The sequence below is a fragment of the Lutra lutra genome, chromosome 9 (assembly GCF_902655055.1).
Source record: "Lutra lutra chromosome 9, mLutLut1.2, whole genome shotgun sequence".
Lineage (NCBI taxonomy): Eukaryota > Metazoa > Chordata > Mammalia > Carnivora > Mustelidae > Lutra > Lutra lutra.
The window spans coordinates 11,388,054-11,407,508 of NC_062286.1; the positions used below are offsets into that span (position 1 = coordinate 11,388,054).

The window sequence follows — 19,455 nt, forward strand, 5'->3', positions numbered from 1 at the left end:
CACCTCATCTCCCACCCCCTTGCCAGTAGTGGATAACTCCACATTCTGAGGCTTTCTAAGGTTAAGTCTTACCAAAAAAAAAATTCAAATTGAATCAGAAACAAAATTGTGTGCATACCATAATAACAACCATGAAAATTTTATTTCTGTGTATCAAAGACTGAAAGGGAATACTTTAAAAAGAAAAGAGTTGGTATATCAGGATCATTTTTTTGAATACTTTGTATTCTTCCATTAAAAAAAAACTGTAATGTGGGCGCCTAGGTGACTCAGTCAGTTAAGCCTCTGCGTTCGGCTCAGGTCATGATCCCAGAGTCCTGGGATGGAGCCTCACATCTGGCTCCCTGCTCAGCAGGGGGCCTGCTTCTCCCTCTCCTCCCTGCTCACGCTCTCTCACTATCTCTGTCTGTGTTCCTCTCAAATAAACAATAAATAAAATCTTAAAAAAAAAAAGTCATTAAAAAAAAAAGAACTGTAATGTAACAATTAAGTATTTAAAACAACTCCACTCAAACTATGTAAATCAGGGACTATCAAGTGCATTGTCACCTACCGCACACCACTGCAACAGGGCCTTCTACCCATGCATCCTGGAGAAATGAGGGTCCCTCGCACAGGCTCATCCTTACCTGCACTCCAGCTCCTCGCACCAGTCTTTATCTCGGTGTTTGTGTTCATGCCAAGGAATGAGCACCAAGGAGTCACCATTATAACTTTAAAAAAAAAAAAAAGCATTTAAAATACTACATTAGCTCAATGATTGGCTGCACAAGGAACATGATGCAACAAGTATTTCTATAACCTTAAATCTCCTCTCCTGCTTGTGATATATTAAATGGTCCATGCTACATACTATAGTCACCATGTAAATGGAAAATACCAAATTGTTGACTTCTCTCCAATCAGAAAATGGTCCAAGAAAAGGATATTATTTCAAAACTAAAAGTTGGCAAGGAACTAAAGGACAGCATGGGTGTGCATTCATTCACACATTCTAAAACATCAAGAGCCTAAGTTTTATGTTCTTATTATCAACATATATTGGCCCCTTGCCCTCAAAAATCTTATAGTCTAACTTACTGGGATCGTAGAAATGTTCTGTAACTACACTATCCACTATAGTAACCAGGGGCTAGGTGCACATGCATTAAGCACTTGAAATATGGCTAAGAGAACTTTATTTAATTTTAATTAGTGTTAATCAAAATTTAAGTAGCCACATAAAAGTTTAATTTAAATTTAAATAGTGGCTACCATATATGACAGCACAGACCTGAGGTCAAGTAATTATTAAGAGGGGAGAAATTATTTTGCAGGTTGAAAATAACACTCAGTGATCAAAAGGTACAGATTTCTAGTTAGAAGCAGTACTAGGAATGTAAAGTACATGACGACGAGAGCTGACCCTGCTGCGCGATATAGGGAAAACTATTAGGTCAGCAAATCCTGAGAGTCCTCATCACAAAGAGGACTTTCTTTTTTTTCTTTTTCTCTTTCTTCCCTTTATGTTTTATCTATAGGAGATGACGGATGTTAGCTGAACATACATTGCGGTAATCATTTCACACTGTATGGAAATCAAACCATCACGCTGTGTGCCTTCAGCTTACTCAGGGATGTATGTCATTTATTTCTCAGTAAAACTGTAAAGAAAGTGCATCGCTAAAAAATGAAGAGGAAAACTAAGAAAGGGAGAAAAAATAAGGCCTGGCAGGATGGAATTAAGAATAAATTCAAGGGGGCACCTGGGTGGCTCAGTGGGTTAAAGCCTCTGCCTTCGGCTCAGGTCATGATCCCAGGGTCCTAGGATCGAGCCCCACATCGGGCTTTCTGCTCAGCGGGGAGCCTGCTTTTCCGTCTTTCTCTCTGCCTGCCTCTCTGCCTACTTGTGATCTCTCTGTGTCAAATAAATAAATAAAATCTTTAAAAAAAAAAAAAAAGAAGAAATTCAGAATGAACAGCGAGATATGGACAGTGGAGTGTGGTAACAGCAGAGCACCACGCCACACGCATTGGGAGGCATGGAGCACAGAAATCCAGCAGCCTCGCACCTAGCCCTGCGGTCTCTGGTACAAGATTTTCTAGAGCGAAACACTTCAAACATTACCTGGAAGGCCCCTTTCAGCTATCATTCTATAAGCCCATGACATTTGAAACCTTCTGAATTAAGAAGACAAAAATTTTAAGAACAAATTTCAATTGCCCAGCTTTCTAGTTCAATGAAACATTTTCCCTCCTGTTTCTCAGTATTAATAATAGTTGCAATTTTCTAAAATTTAACATAGCTCAGGGAAAGGATTGCACTTTTTTATAATAAGTTGTATTTGGCATTTTTTTCTCTGCCAAGGTAACACAACATGCCTTGCCCAAGAAACACTCTGTAAACTTTTGAATATAATATCGATGAAGCGATTAGTTCTCATGTAGGAGGTAACAGGAGCCCCCTGGGTGGTTTCAGGTAGAAGACGGAAGCTGAAAGGTCTGAGAATGGGCCGTGCCGTCCATCAGTCAACAGCATCCCTGTCCATTGATTATTACTGGTGCAAATTCTCCAAAGTCAAAGCTCCCCATTAGATACAGACAAGAAGAAATGTATTACACTCTATTTTATAAACCCAGTGTTTTACCCACTTGGCAGCTAGCACATAATGTCCTTGCAAACTGTGTATCAGAGATACATTTGTGAAGGCAGCTGAGTTCATATTTTTAAGTTTCTGCGTCACATGGAGGATTACTCAGCAGAGATGCCAAAATCACACTATTTCAGTTGTCACCAAATAAAAAACTATTTTATTTCCCTCTGTGTCAATAACTAATACTTTATCACAGGCTACCGAAATGGAAAGTAAAGAAGAACATGGGATACAATGAGGATGATAATGCTTGCTCTTCCAACAGAAGAATAAATTAGAGCAGTGAATTGAGGAACAAGGAACAAAACAAAAAATGAACAAACGATTACTGCCTTTTCTAATTAAAGCAGACACGGTTCCATAGCTACACAAAATGCTTTCAAAAAGAATTTTAGAAAAATGTGTTACAAGTCAAGATTTGTACTTTCTACACAAAGTACATATTAGATACAAGGGTTATTACTGAAATGATTAATAGTGGCGTGGGACCCTCAGCAAAATAATATTCATTTGGTATTTAAAGACTAGAAAGCTATAAAACTTTGTTAAGCTCCACTGAACAGAAATGGGTAAGAAAACATACCTATTTTTATCAAAACATGTAGTAATGACAAGTTCTGCTCAGAAGTACACTCTAAAAGGTAGGCCTGAAGAATCCTGAGTTAATAAAGTATTTCTGCTGCATTTTCAAGGCAAAGCATAACTAAATGTTTCTAAATGTGCTGATCACCACTGACGTAATAACAGTATACTACTTGTACTACTGTTAGTGTATCTGTGATGATTGGTGACAGTTATCTTTAACATTTATTGATCTCTTACTATGGACCAGACAGGATGAAACGCATTGAACATACAATATCTCATTTAGTCCTACCAATCTAATGTAGCTGGTGACAGGCTCTTCCTCATATTATAATGGGAAAACTGAGGCCCAAGTGAATGTGCCCATCCTCATAAAACTATTACATGACAGTGCCAGGATTTCAACCCAAGTTAGAATCCACAATTTAGACTTCTAACTAGTACACCCCTCTAGAAAGGGCACCAGGGCTACAATCTAGCCCCCAACGGCAAATCCATTCACTCTCATTTCTACCATCCCTTGCTTCATACCTAAGAGCCACCAGGCAAGATGCGTAGGTGGCTGGGAGAGGGTCATTTGAGCCTTCCCGAAATTTAACTCAGACAACCCAGTAAAGACCATTTACATGCATATTTAAAGTACAATATAAAAACTAAACTCAATATTATATAGCTTACTAATATGATGAAACTAACCCCTACCAAATACGGCGGGACCTTAGGTCTGATCACCAACACTTATATAAAAGCAAAGAACAAAAACTTTCTTTGTGTTCTTTTCTTACAGGATATTTCTGCAAAGCACACTCTTTTAAAACAAACTTTAGGAGTTTAAAATACTTGCTGTAAAAATACTGTAGATTTTTATCATGCTTCAAATAACTGCATTTCAAAAACACGATCTCCTCCCTACCCAGAATATAAATTCTTTGAGGGCAGAACTTTTGTTTTGTCTATTGCCCATATCCTCAATACCTAAAATAGTGCCTGGCATTTAGCAGACTCTAGAATAATGTGTTACCTGAATTACTAAATTAAAGCACAAAGATTTTTTTTTTTTAAGTGAATACTGTCAACTATATTCAATTTTTTTTTCAAAAAGTGCTCTCAGGAGTATCACAGAAATTCAAAATTGGCATAAAGCAATGAAAGGGGATAATCTGTTCCTAAAAACAGATGTGCCAAAGAAGTACATTTATCTATATGGAATCCGCAGATCTGACAGTAAGAGCACTTTTCTAATACAGACCACGCCGCTGCTGAAAGAGTACACCACACCAGCAGTGGTGCACAGCCCATCCAGGCAGCAAGACAGGTCATGTTCTAGTTCAGGCGGGGAAAATATTTCAGAATGCGCATTTCCCTAAATCTCACCATTCTTTACACTTGAAAATAACCAACTGGTTCTATCATTACCCTTTTAAAAATGCCCAAATGGTAGCTACTGAATTCTCTCATAAGGTAAGCAGAGTGACAGCACATACAATAAAATTCAGAGAAAACCTTTTTCATTAATTCTGTTCACAATAAACATTCTAGTCATGTAAATCAGTCACTGGGCGAGGTGAAACTGTGATTCCAAAAAAAAAAAAAAAAAAAAAAGCTAGAAGAAAACATACTGCTTCCTTCTAAAGAACTGTAGGAAGTCTGGGGAGCTGCAGAAGTTACACTCTGAATCTCAAGTTCCACAAACACAAAACATTAACATACACTTTAGTTCATCTTTGTCTTGTACTGTTTCTGCTTGGCTTGAGAAGACTTAAAACTTAATTTTAAGTGCATCAACCCCCACTAAAAAAGGGAAGTACAGGGTAAACTTAAATGATCTCTTTACAAAATAATGACTGCTTAATTTTAAGATTCTTTCTATTAGAATCCTGTCCATTGTTTTATTCCAAACAATAAACTTTGCTGGTTTCATCTGAAGGTAACATTTATCTGTCAGCAGGAAAGGATAAAAGAATATTACGAGTTCTATTATGTTCAACTATTCTCTCGCCAATTACTTCTCACACTAAATTTAAATGTTTTTTTTTTCAAAGAAATTTTTTCAAGAATAAACTTACAGAAAGTTCTTTTGTTCGTGTTCTATGCCTTTTGTTCTATGGGAACAAAAGGCAAAACAGACCGAGCGTTACTACTAATTGCCACCTTTTATGCGTTGGTATTAAGATGTGGAGTTCTATTTATTTCTATTATTTAGCATAGAAGAAAATGTTCTGGTAAATAAAGGACAAGAAAGAATCCTAAGTTGAGCCCATGCAGAGCTACACTGTGGTGACGGCTACTGAGCAGATCACACTGGTCGGAAACTCCGCGGGGTCCAGTCAAAACGCTGTTGTCATTCAGAAGGCCAGGCTGGAAAAAAGCTGTCTAAAGGCGTCACTCGGGAGTTCTCCTCTGGACCGACGGCACTCACTGTCACTAATATAGGACTTAGAGAATACAGGAGATTAAGGAGTTATTTGGAAACTTCATTTGTAACCTCGATGTTAGTGACGTATACGAGAAACCAGAGCAAAAATACCACCTCCAGGACCTGGACTCTCCTCCCCCCTCCACCAGCTACTTCACGGGCCCCCTGGGACCCAGCTGCTTCGTCTAGTTAGCAAATACTGTAATATTATCTGCCCCAAATGAAGACAAGACTAGACAAATGTCTTCTTGAGTTCTAACCCATTGCAATTAAGAGGATGCTCTTAGAAGTCTAACCTCTGTGACAGGCGCCACCCTACACAGCTGTGTAAGCTTGATGGGAGTTATTCAGTCGGCCTGTGCCTCAGTTTCCCCATCAGTAAAATAGAAAGAATAACAGTATTAATCTCATTTGGATTTGTTGCCAATCAAGTTAGCAAGTCCAAAGACTTTAGAGCAGTACTGATCCACGGCAAGTGTTCAACCATCATAAAATCATCATTATTCCTAACACCAGCAAGACGGTTTTCATGGGGAGTAAAACACAAGATATACGTAAACTGGGTGACATTTCAAGATCTACCTTATGATAAATAGTAACACTGCATAAATAATGCCAATGATTGTGTTTACAAATACCTAACAACCGCAATAAAGTCTGATGACACCAGCCTGAGTATATCCTGATCAACACGGTTCGCAGTAATGAGAAGTGATGAGCCGATTTATGAGGTAGAAATAAGCAACAATATCCACAAGGCATCATCCCTCTCCCAAATGCTTAAAACAGAGTCTGAAAATAAATTTGTTACCAGGAGCAAAGGATGATCTGATTATTTCTGAGAACAAGTTGGCAAAATCATTTAAGAAGGGACAGCCACAAACTCTAAAGGAAAATTCTTCCAGAAAACCTAAGTGAGAAAGGCTACTCTTCACCAAGGTGTTTGTTGTCAACAGAACAAAGGGCAACAGATGACTAGAGAGGTCAGTGATTGAAAGATTGACCCATAGCACTTCACCCATCCCTTGGAGAGAGGACCCTAATTCTGAAGACGAGGCATTCAAAGTGCTCAGAACAATGAGGAATACTTACCTTTGCTACAAGGAAGGTTACTAGGGGTAAAAAAGGCATCCTCAAACCCAACTTCCATGGCATACACTTTAATAAGAATAAGTTAAAATAGACAACATTTTTTTTAATCCCCAAAACTTTTATGAAGCAATTTTTACATTCAGCATGTGGTGCTACACACAACAAATATTTATAAATGTTTCTTTTTAAATGTTTTTGTCATGATTTTCATATTTATAATACTGCACCTATGGGAAATAGGGGTGAATTAAAACTGGTGAATAATAATTTTCATTTATACCATAAACTCAACTATAGTTTCAGAGTTGCCAGTTTTACATTCAGGAAGGGCGAACACATATTTGATGTGACAATACTGAAAGATTTGAGATCTTAGAGTCAACTAAGCATCTATGGGGACTATTTCACACAGGGGGGGAGCTCAAAACTACAGTGCGCCAACCACCATCAGGGAAGTAGAGAAATCGAGTCAATTTCAATCCCCGTTCTGGTACTTAGACTGAACAGCAGCAAAACTCTTGTTTAATATTACTTAAAGATAACAAGACCCTGACAAATCTTTGCTCTATTAATTAAACCAGTGAAGCCTACCAGGACAAAGATAAAGGTATATGACATCTGAATTTATCAACTACAAAACTAATGAAATGTACCAAACTGTTTATGAATTGTATCAATGTACTTTACAAACCCTGACCCTATGTAAGGTTATCATGCTAAGAGAGTTTGAACCAAAGGATTAGGAGGAAAACAAGAATGTTTCAATCTTCCTTTTACTCATATAACTAAAAGAAACAACAAAATATGCCCATGCAGATCTCAAGACACAGCAAGTGTGACTTCCCCATCATCACCCTTCAAGATCCCATATATTCCCACCTCTAGACCTTCACTGAATGGGCATTTCACACATAGCACTTCTTATGTCTGAGCACAAATACAAAGTTCTAAGCAACATATACATACATATATAAAGTCAGCACCCTGACAGACAGACATTCTCTTTCTCATTTTACTAGAGAGAAGACAGTGGCAGAGGAATGTTTACTAACAATGCAAAGTCACACAACTAAAAAGCTGCAGCTGGGATCTGAACCCAGACAGCCTGGTTCCAGAACGTGACTTACTGAGTGAATGAATAAATGATCAGTAGAAACATATCCCCTGATATTCTCTTCATCCTAATATCAGAGCTCTCAAAAACAAATAACAACAACAACAACAAATCCTTTTAAGAACTGTAAAGATTTAATCAAGATATAAAACTTAGTGAATCACAGGAGAAATGTGTTCAACATCACTTATCATCAAGGAAATGCAAATCAAAACCACAATGAGATATCACCTGACACCTGTCAGAATGGCTAGGAATCAAAAAGATAGGAAATAACAAGTATCGACAAGAATGTAGAGAAAAAAAGGACCATCGTGTACTGTTGGTGGGAATGTAAATGGGGGAAGTCAATGTGGAAAACAATATGGAGGTTCCTCAAAACCATACAATCCAGTAATTCTGCTACCAGGTATTTACCCAAAGAAAATGTAAACTATGTTTACTGCAGCATTACTCACAATAAGCCAGATATGGAAGGAGCCCAAGTGTCCATCAATGGATGAACAGATGAAGATGATACGGTGTACATATATGTGATGGAATATTACTCGGCCATAAAAAAGGTTGAGATGTTGCCCTTTGTGAAAACATGGATGGACCTAGAAGGTATTATGCTAAGTGAAATAAGTCAGACAGAGAAAGACAAATACCACAGGACTTCACTTACATGTAGAATCAAAAAAAAACAAATGAGTAAACAAGCAAAAAAGCAGAAACACAGCTCTTTGTGTTATATGCAACTGATATATTATTGAACTCTACATCTGAAACTAATGATGGACTGAATGTTAGCTAATTGAGATTTTTTAAAAAAGCAAAAACAAAAACATAAACACAGAGAATTGATGGTGACCAGAGGGCAGGTGAGTCGGGGGATGAGCAAAATGGGTGAAAGGTAGTGGGAGATACAAGCTTCTAGTTATGGAATGAGTCAGTCCCGGGAACAGAAAGCACCATGTAAGGAATGCAGTCAACGGTGGGACAACGTTGGAAGATGACACACGATAGTTGCCCTTGTGGTGAACCTGGCATAAGGTATAGACTTGTCGAATCGCAATGCTGTGAAACCAATCTGATGTTGACACCAATATGAAGAGAATGTAACATCGTGTGTTGACTGTATTTCAACTTTAAAAAAGAAAAAAAATGTAATCTGAACAATAAATGAGAAATATAAAAGTCAACTAAGACTACAGAACTGAGGCTGTGATAGTCTTGCAGCATTTACCTCACTGCTGCTGTGGTGTTTGCACGCAAGTCATTCCAAGCGGGGCCTCTTTACACCTTCAGGAGCTAACTTACAGAAGAGGCTCAGCAAAATGATTCAGTCAAGTAATTCAGCACGCTCCTTTCAAAAAGGAAGCTTTGTATGACTCTAACTTTAAAAAAAAACTCTTCAAAAAGAAAAATTTACACTTCAGAAACTAAGTTGTATAGTGGCAATAGGAAGGAAAAAAAAAGTGGATTGAGATTATTTAAAAAGAATTTTTAAAAATTATAAATTCAGCATTTAATCTCATCCAAATGGATAGAAAAAAAGTTTGATTCATGGCAGGCATATTTACAATGTTGTCTTTAATTGACTCAATCAATGCGGTGATTCTTTGAGGAAAAACAATTAGAAACCCTCTATCATATTCCCAGATAAAGCTTACCTGACTTTCTTCCACATTACTAAGCTTTGTATGTACTCCCGTTACTGCTATCACTGCACAGAATTATAGATGGTTCCTAACTTAGAATGGTTCAGTTTACAATTTTTTTTACTCTACAACAGCATGAGAGGGATATGCATTCAGTAGAAACTGTACCTTCAATTTTGAGGTCAGGTCTTTGCCTGGACTAGTGTTACGTGGTATGATATGGTCTCACGATGCTGGACAGCAGCAATGAGCCACGGCTTCCAGTCAGCCATGTGACCGACCACTAAGGACAACACCCAATTTACTTACAACCCTTCTGTAATCATACAACATTCTATTTTCCACTTTCAGTACAGTATTCAATAAATTACCTAAGATCCTCACCACTTTATTATAAAATAGGTTTTGTTATAAAATAGGTTTATTATAAAATAGGTTTTGTAGGTTAGTATTATGAACATGTTTAAGGTAGGCTAAGCTAAGCTATGATATTCAGTAGGATAGGTGTATTAAATGAACTTTCAACTTAGTATTTTCAACGATGGATTTATCAAGATATAATCAAAAGTCACATAAGATATGTACAATTATTTATTTGTCTTGCTCCTTTATTAAACTAGACGCTCCTTCAAAGTCTGAGTCATTTTTATATTCTTAGAGCAATACCTGGCATTCATTTAAACCCTGCTAAATACTTACTGGATGGACAGATAGATGGATAGATGGACGAACTGAAGGACTGAAGAAGGAAAAACAAATTAGTAAACAAAAGCAACCACTAAACCACAGGGTATGTACAGCTCAAGATTGATACGCTTTTTCTGTAGCTAAAGATTTAGACAATGTGCTTTAGGGTTTGTTTAAATTTTTCTGATTTAAAATTTCTGAAATGGACTGTACAATCTCCTACCATAGACCCATGCCAACAGCAACACCGCAGAAGCCGTATACCGCAGGTGGCTCCGTGCCCGTGTGTGAACACACAGAAGCACAGAGAAATGTGAAAGGTCCGGAGCTTTAGATAAACAAAGAAGCACAAAAGGTGGTTTGCCCTAAGACACTGCGGTACAAATCTTTTTACCACCATGAGTTCTTTGGATCTAGGCCAAATTACACTGCAGACAATAGACAATCGCAACTAAAGAAATGAAAATCCCAGAAATGAAGACAGAGAGACTCTGATGTCAATTCCACAGGCTGTAGTTGGGAAGACAATGAATGGTCTAAGTATCTGTGGTGCAAGGAATTCTAACACATCTCTACTGCTGATGAAGTTCAAAGTTAAATTAGAGATTGCAGGAAGAGAAAGAAAGCAAAGCATTAGAGAATTTGAAGGAAATGGGTCTAATTATGTTTAAGTATAGATTCCTACTACCTAACCAACACTCATTCACACAATCAGAAACAAGAAGAGCAGGAAGGACACAGAAGAGGAGAAGGATTTGACCCTGAAATAAAAAAACAGGCTCGAGATTGTTTATAACAAGACACAATATCAAATCATTAGCCCTATAACTGCATTGCTAGATCACTTGCTATAGTTTTCAAATCAAGGAAACCCATTACAAATTTTACTGATTATAAATTAAGAAATTCACTTAGATCAACTTCACAGAGAAGCCAACCTTATAGGAGACACACACACACACACACACACACACACACACACACACACACACGGTGATGAAATAAACAATGCATTATGGGAAAGGAAAAATAGGTTCCATAACAACAGTGATAGGAACTCAGCTAGTGAGATGAACAAACCTGCATCCCTGGCATCCAGTAAAAAATACCAGGTATACAAAAAAGCAGGAAATCATGGCCCATAACCGGGAGAATTATCAATTTCTTAAACCAGACCAAGAAACACCAATAACATGATATAGAAATAGAAAATATTTTAAAAGTCCAAACCTTACTCCTAGGAATGAAAACTCAGCCACTCAGATGAAAACACACCGATGGCATTAAGAGCAGAAAAGGCAGAAGCAAAGAGTAGTCAAGTTTACAAAAGACATAGTAATAGAAACTATCCAAAATGAAAAGCAGAAAATGACCGGAAAAAAAAAAAAAAAAAGAATTGTAGTAAGTCAAGAGCAAGTGGCTAGCACACATATAAGTGATGGTCCAGGAAAGAGTGTGTGTACTAAGGCAGGGAGACAGGGGGAGATAAAAAATATTGGAAGAAATAATTGGCATGAATTTCCTAAATTCGATGTAGATCCAAAGAAGTCAATAAGTAGCAATGAGAATAAACACGAAGAAAACCACATCAAGGTGCATCGCAATCCAAGAGCTCAAAACTAGTTACAAAGAAAATCTTAAAAACAAAGAAAATAAGACACACGATGTAAAGAGAAATGGTAAGAATGACAACCAGCCTCATGGAGGACAATGGGAGACAGCAGCGGACTGACACCTCTGAAGAACTGAACGGATAAAAATGACAGCCTAGAATCCTGTACTCCGCAAAAGTATTTTCCAAAACAAAGGCAAAGCAAAGACTTCTTCAGGCATAAAAAGCAGAGAATACATCACCAGCAGAATAGTCCTAAAAGAGATGCCAAAGAAAGCCTCTCAGACAGAACAAAATTGATACCAGATACAAATCTGGACCTACAAAAGGCAATGAACAGCAGTGGAAATGTGCAAGTACAAAGCACATTTTTAATTTTTTAAAAAGTACCTGATTAAAGCAGAAATGATAAAAATGTATGGTGGCGTTCATAACATACGTAAAAGTTAAATAGAGGCCAAAAATCATTCAAAAGCCAGCAGAGAGAAAAAATGGAAAAACACTGGGGTAAGGTTGTTACATTATACATGAAGTTCTATTACATTATTTGAAGGTAGACTATGATAAGTTAAAGACCTATGCTGTAAACACTAGGGTAAGCACCAAAAGAAAAAAAGGGGGGGGATAGCTAATAATCCAATAAAGGAGATTAAATAGAATTATAAGAATAACCAAATCAAAAGAAGGCAGCAAAAGAGAAAAAGGCAAACAATGAATAAATTGAACAAATGATAAACAAATACCAAGATGGTCATCTTTGAATGGAACCATACTAAACTATGCACCATATATAAATAGCCAAAGCATGACAACATAGAGGCAGAGATTACCAGATTAAGCAGCAAGTTTCAACTACAGTTAACCCCTGAACAACACTTGGTTGAACTATGTGGGTCCACTTATATACAGATTTCTTTTTCCTATAAATACAATTCAGTACTGCAATTGTTTTCTCTTCCTTATGATCTTTTAATAACATTTTTATTTCCCTAGCCTACTTTACTGTAAGAATACAGTATATAATACATACAACATATGTGTTAACTGATTGTTTATGTTATTGGTAAGTTCCGGTCAATGGCAGGCTATTGGTAGTTAAGCTCTTGGGGAATCAAAAGTTACACATGATCAAAACCACCATGAGATATCACCTCACACCAGTCAGAATGGCTAAAATTAACAAGTCAGGAAATGACAGATGCTGGCGAGGATGCGGAGAAAGGGGAACCCTCCTACACTGTTGGTGGGAATGCAAGCTGGTGCAACCACTCTGGAAAACAGCATGGAGGTTCCTCAAAAGGTTGAAAATAGAACTACCCTATGACCCAGCAATTGCACTGCTGGGTATTTACCCTAAAGATACAAACGTAGTGATCCGAAGGGGCACGTGCACCCGAATGTTTATAGCAGCAATGTCTACAATAGCCAAACTATGGAAAGAACCTAGATGTCCATCTACAGACGAATGGATAAAGAAGATGTGGTATATATACACAATGGAATACTATGCAGCCATCAAAAGAAATGAAATCTTGCCATTTGCGACGACGTGGATGGAACTAGAGGGTATCATGCTTAGCGAAATAAGTCAATCGGAGAAAGACAACTATCATATGATCTCCCTGATATGAGGGAGAGGAGATGCAACATGGGGGGTTGAGGGGGTAGGAGAAGAGTAAATGAAACAAGATGGGATTGGGAGGGAGACAAACCATAAGTGACTCTTAATCTCACAAAACAAACTGAGGGTTGATGGGGGGAGGGGGTTGGGAGAGGGGGTGGGGTTATGGATATTGGGGAGGGTATGTGCTATGGTGAATGTTGTGAAGTGTGTAAACCTGGCGATTCGCAGACCTGTACCCCTGGGGATAAAAATATATGTTTATAAAGCTGTAAAAAAAAAAAAAAAAAAAAAGAAAGAAAGAAAGGATGAATACCCAAGTTTTGTAGCAACATGGACGGGACTGGAAGAGATTATGCTGAGTGAAATAAGTCAAGCAGAGAGAGTCAGTTATCATATGGTTTCACTTATTTGTGGAGCATAACAAATAGCATGGAGGACAAGGGGAGATGGAGAGGAGAAGGGAGTTGAGGGAAATTGGAAGGGGAGGTGAACCATGAGAGACTATGGACTCTGAAAAACGATCTGAGAATTTTGAAGGGTGGGGGGTGGGAGGTTGGGGGCACCAGGTGGTGGGTATTGTAGAGTGCACGGACTGCATGGATCACTGGGTGTGGTGCAAAAATAATGAATACTGTTATGCTGAAAAAAAAAAATAAAAATTAAAAAAAAAAAAAAGTTACACATGGATTTTCGACTGCACTGGGGGTCGGTGCCCGTAACACCCACATTGTTCAAGGACCTATTGTATATTTTCTATAAGAAACACACTTTAGGGCGCCTGGGTGGCTCAGTGGGTTAAGCCGCTGCCTTCGGCTCAGGTCATGATCTCGGGGTCCTGGGATCGAGTCCCGCATCGGGCTCTCTGCTCGGCAGGGAGCCTGCTTCCCTCTCTCTCTCTCTCTGCCTGCCTCTCTGTCTACTTGTGATCTCTCTCTGTCAAATAAATAAATAAAATCTTTAAAAAAAAAAAAAGAAACACACTTTAAATATAAAAGACAAAATGCCAATGTACATCCAGCATTAGAAAAGTATTTAATTTGAAAGACAACATGAATCCGAGCTCTGCTGAGAGGTAAGAATAGTTAATTATGCTTTTCCAGAGTTTAGGCAAAATAGCCCACACAGGCCACTCCAACTCTTTCACAGACAAAACTAAGCTGTGGCGTCAGAAGACAGGGTAGTGGTCCTCTTGGACGAGGGGACCATGAGAGGGTAAACAGGTCAGGGCATAAGGGACGCTGATAATGTCATTCTTCTTCAACTCCTTCACAAATTCACCAAATTGTACATTCACGGTTTATTCACTTTCTTATATACAGAATTCAATACAAAGCGAAAATAAAACCTTTAAAATTGCATTCGAAATAAGGTTCACTAAGCAACCCCCTGACTGATCATCCGGAACCACAGGCACCTGATTCCAGGAAAGGGGCGCTGTCCCAGATGAGCATCACCGCGTCACTGTCGTCAGGACGGATATTCCCTATTCTAATTTTACATTTTGTTCCTTCATCAGGCTCTTGTAAGTCTCCTCCATGTGCTTGAACTAGAAGATATCTGTGACATGACACCATGGACACTGGTGCTGCTGCCACGCCCTGCCATACCCTCAGCTACTCTAACCACTGGCAGACACCGGACGCCACCCCCATGCTCCCAACAGTGGCAGGGGACATCGCTCACGTTACTCGAGCGTCAGGATACCTCCACAATGTCCCCATCCCACACATGAAGAAACTCAAGTTTAGAGAAGCTAAATGACTTCCCAAATGTAACACATTTGGGAAAGTATCAGTTAGCTAGCAAAGTATCAGGAGCAAGACACACACCCGTGTTTTTGACGAAAAGCCTTTGCTTTCCTAGAGTACCACTGTCCATTTCTCTGCCTCAAATAGATGGCAATACCATGTCACGTGATCCCAACGTTTACATAAGTCATGGAGTTTTTTTCCTACAGTTATTACATATAGTATCAAAACTTCTGGGATTAAAAATTGGGTACATATGGAGGTCAAAACATTCCTTAAAATAATGCATGGATTTTGTGTATGAAATATGAATTTGATTCTTAATAGAATTTTTCTTATTACAAATACAATATTTAAACAGGCTTGTCTATATCAGAAATTGGGAAAGTGTCCACAGGGTTATTTATATGTTAATTAAATATAGTGTGATAAAGAGATTCACTGCTGTTACAGACAAGTATTTACATATTAATGAAATCTTGACTAGAAAAGACATTGTGTGATCAAGAAGAATTATAGGGACTATTTCCCTAAGGTAATTCAACCATTCAGAAGATGTTATAATCTACTTAAGGATCACATGTTCAGAATTATTACGCAGGGTACTTAAAGTTTGGAGGAAAATGAATAAGGAAAGAAAAATCTCATCTCCATGAAAAGAGTATCATTTGTACCACAAGGTAGTGCTGAATCTAGTAACAGATTTTTTGGAGAGTTCGTTAGTTTAAAAAACAAGTACCCTCTCAAATAGATCTTAATTTCAAGTAAAATCAGAAACTTTGAACCGCATTAAGCCATATTAAAAACATTTGACAGGGGCGCCTGGGTGGCTCAGTGGGTTAAAGCCTCTGCCTTCAGCTCAGGTCATGGTCCCAGGGTCCTGGGATCGAGGCCCGCATCGGGCTCTCTGCTCAGCGGGGAGCCTGCTTCCTCCTCTCTCTCTCTGACTGCTTCTCTGCCTACTTGTGATCTCTCTCTCTGTCAAATAAAAAATTAAAAAAAAAAAATTTGACAGTGTTACATATACACTAAAATGACAGTGCAATTAAAATTATTTTTTAAAATAACTCCCTATTTCAACATATTATTTCTACTAATGCCTCTCAAATTTTTGCCCTGAAAGGAGGATAACAATCCTTTTCCTATTTATCCCTTAAATATGCTGTGAGAATTACATGTGAAACATAAAATTGGTTCATATATTTTTTTAAAAGTTCCATACTCGGGGCGCCTGGGTGGCTCAGTGGGTTAAAGCCTCTGCCTTCAGCTCGGGTCATGATCCCGGAGTCCTGGGATCGAGCCCCACGTCAGGCTCTCTGCTCAACGGGGAGCCTGCTTCCCTTCCTCTCTGCCTGCCTCTCTGCCTACTTGTGATCTCTCTCTCTGTCAAATTAAAAAAATAAATAAATAAATAAATAAAATTTTAAAAGTTCCATACTCAAAAGAGGAAATGAACAAATCAGTACACCTTCATTTCTTTAGTATTTCTCAGATCTAAATACATAACAAATATCAGTATCAACATACTTTCCAAAGCCATAAAAAATCCTCGAAATAAAATTCATTTCCACCTTCTTAATCAAAGAAATTACCCTAAATGCATTTTGTTGCTTTATATAAATAGAAAGACAAGAACTAATTGAGTCAAGATCTAACAGGCCCATAATGCCAGGAGACAAGCAAACCAATCATCTCAGTGCCAGCTCCAGACCCTGTTCCCAGACAGTTGAGGCGATTAGCTTTTCCTTTCTGATCCAAACACCAGGTTAGTCTTGGATTCGGAAACCGCCAACACAGCCCATTTTGGAAAGTACTCTCTATACTCCTCTCCCCACAGAAGGCCAAATACTTATTCCAAGCCTAAAATACAAACCAATTTATTGCTCTTTGTTCGCAGCAGTTCAGAAATAAACTGCACATATGGGAATTGAATTTTGATTAGATAACTAATCAACTTTTCAATTTTAAAGGGAAAAGAAACACTTTTATTTTTCTCTTGAGAATCAAACAAGTGAATGCAAGGCCCCAATTTTTTCCATAATTACTTCATCATCCAGGCTACAGTTTAGGCAATATTTCCATTACAACAACAAAATTACAATGGGAATGACCAATAGAATGACCAACAGAGGCTGCTTTTTAACAATTTCAAGGAAGAAAAAGAAATCTTTATGAACAGGAGTAGGCTACGTAAAAACATAAGGAAAAGCAGATTCCTGATTGTTTACTGGGAATCCTGTACATTAATTCACTTCATTTCAACTAACAAATTCACTGAGAACATCTTTTGTCCAGGTGAAGACTGAGTGGGTAAAACAACTTCATGTTAAATATTCAGACGAGGGTGCCTGGGTGGCTCAGTTGTTGGGCATCTACCTTCAGCCCAGGTCACGATCCCAGAGTCCTGGGATTGAGCCCCGCATCAGGCTCTCTGCTCAATGGGAAGCCTGCTTCTCCCTCTCCCACTTCCCCTGCTTGTGTTCCCTCTCTCACTGTGTCTCTATCAAAAAAGTAAATAAAATTTTGGGGCGCCTGGGTGGCTCAGTGGGTTAAAGCCTCTGCCTTCGGCTCAGGTCAGGATCCCAGGGTCCTGGGATCGAGCCCAGCATCCGTCTCTCTTCTCAGCAGGGAGCCTGCTTCCTCCTCTCTCTCTCTGCCTGCCTCTCTGCCTACTTGTGATCTCTGCCTATCAAATAAATAAATAAAATCTTTTAAATAGATAAATAAATAAATAAAATCGAAATAAATAAGTAAATAGAGGACTCTTTCCTTCTCAAACTTCCCAATATCAAAAATCACACTCTACTTTCAACATCTAAAGCAAACTTTCCCTCTTCTAAGAAGGCTTTCCTGATTTATCTCCTTTGTAACAGAAAGTAACCTCTCCTATCTCCAAATCTACCTGTATTTGTCCTATAACATGTATTTTTTTTTAAAGATTTCATTTATTCATTTGACAGAGAGAGATCACAAACAGGCAGAGAGGCAGGCAGAGAAAGAAGGAGAAGCAGGCTCCCCGTTGAGCAGAGAGCCCGAGGTGGGACTCGATCCCAGGACCCTGGGATCATGACCTGAGCCGAAGGGAGAGGCTTTAACCCACTGAGCCACTCAGGCGCCCCTATAACATGTATTTTAAAGATAGTTTTATCTAACCTAACCTGCCTGATATCTTCCCTACTACATTTATCTGATGACAGGGACCATATCTGACTCACATCACACAATCTCAAATGACTCCTCCATCTTCTTCAAACTGTTCTTTCCATGAAAACGAAATAAGATAAAGCAATATAGAAATGCGTTAATCTTTAAATCAGTTCCAAAGGTACTCATGATTTGTTATAAATTTCACTTAAAAAAGATTAAAATTCAAAAATCAGCATCTGCTTTCAAAGAAACATTAATATGTTTCTTATGGGGGAGAAAATTCCAGAATATCCTTAAAACTATGAAACTTAGCCACCATTAATTGATTCTGGTACGGTCTTCTGTTGCCCTTCAAGGAAAATAAACAAGACTTTACAGCTTGGATTTAAAAGCCGCTTAGTGGGGGCACCTGGGTGGCTCAGTGGGTTGAAGCCTCTGCCTTCGGCTCGGATCGTGATCCCAGGGTCCTGGGATCGAGCCCCACATCAGGCTCTCTGCTCGGCGGGGAGCCTGCTTCCTCCTCTCTCTCTGCCTGCCTCTCGCCCTACTTGTGATCTCTGCCTGTCAAATAAATAAATAAAAATTTAAATAAATAAATAAAAATAAAAGCCGCTTAGGGTAAACTCTGACTTCATTAAAAACGTAGTTCAAATCATTTCTTAAAAAAAAAAAAAGATGACCAACTAATGTAAAATTTCAAAGCATCAACAATTTGAAACTGCAGTGTAGTAAAATGTAAACTTCTACCTAATCTTTCCATTATGAAGAATGGGAACAGTCTCATCTGATTATCAAAGGATAAATTATTTTTTACTGATTAAAGTTACAAGAGGGGGCGCCTGGGTGGCTCAGTGGGTTAAAGCCTCTGCCTTCAGCTCAGGTCATGATCCCAGGATCCTGGGATCTAGCCCCGCATCGGGCTCTCTGCTCAGCAGGGAACCTTCTTCCCTTCCCCTCTCTCTGCCTGCCTTTTCTGCCTACTTGTGATTTCTGTCTTTCAAATAAATAAATAAAATCTTTAAAAAAAAAAATTCTATTAAAAAAATAAATAAATAAATAAATAAATAAATAAATAAATTCTATAAAGTTACAAGAGATGGGGCACCTGGGTGGCTCAGTGGGTTAAGCCTCTGTCTTCAGCTCAGGTCATGATC

The 19,455-nt window shown here is 38.4% G+C and overlaps 1 protein-coding gene across 2 annotated transcripts in view; it reads right to left on the bottom strand.

Moving 5' to 3' along the window:
- The window catches only part of NBAS (NBAS subunit of NRZ tethering complex), a 329,816-nt gene that overhangs the window by 207,236 nt on the left and 103,125 nt on the right, over window positions 1-19,455 (bottom strand). For both annotated transcript variants that reach the window (XM_047744603.1, XM_047744602.1), the window contains exon 22: window positions 630-713. In XM_047744603.1, the coding sequence (XP_047600559.1) occupies window positions 630-713 (84 nt within the window). The remainder of the gene's footprint in view (window positions 1-629; window positions 714-19,455) is intronic.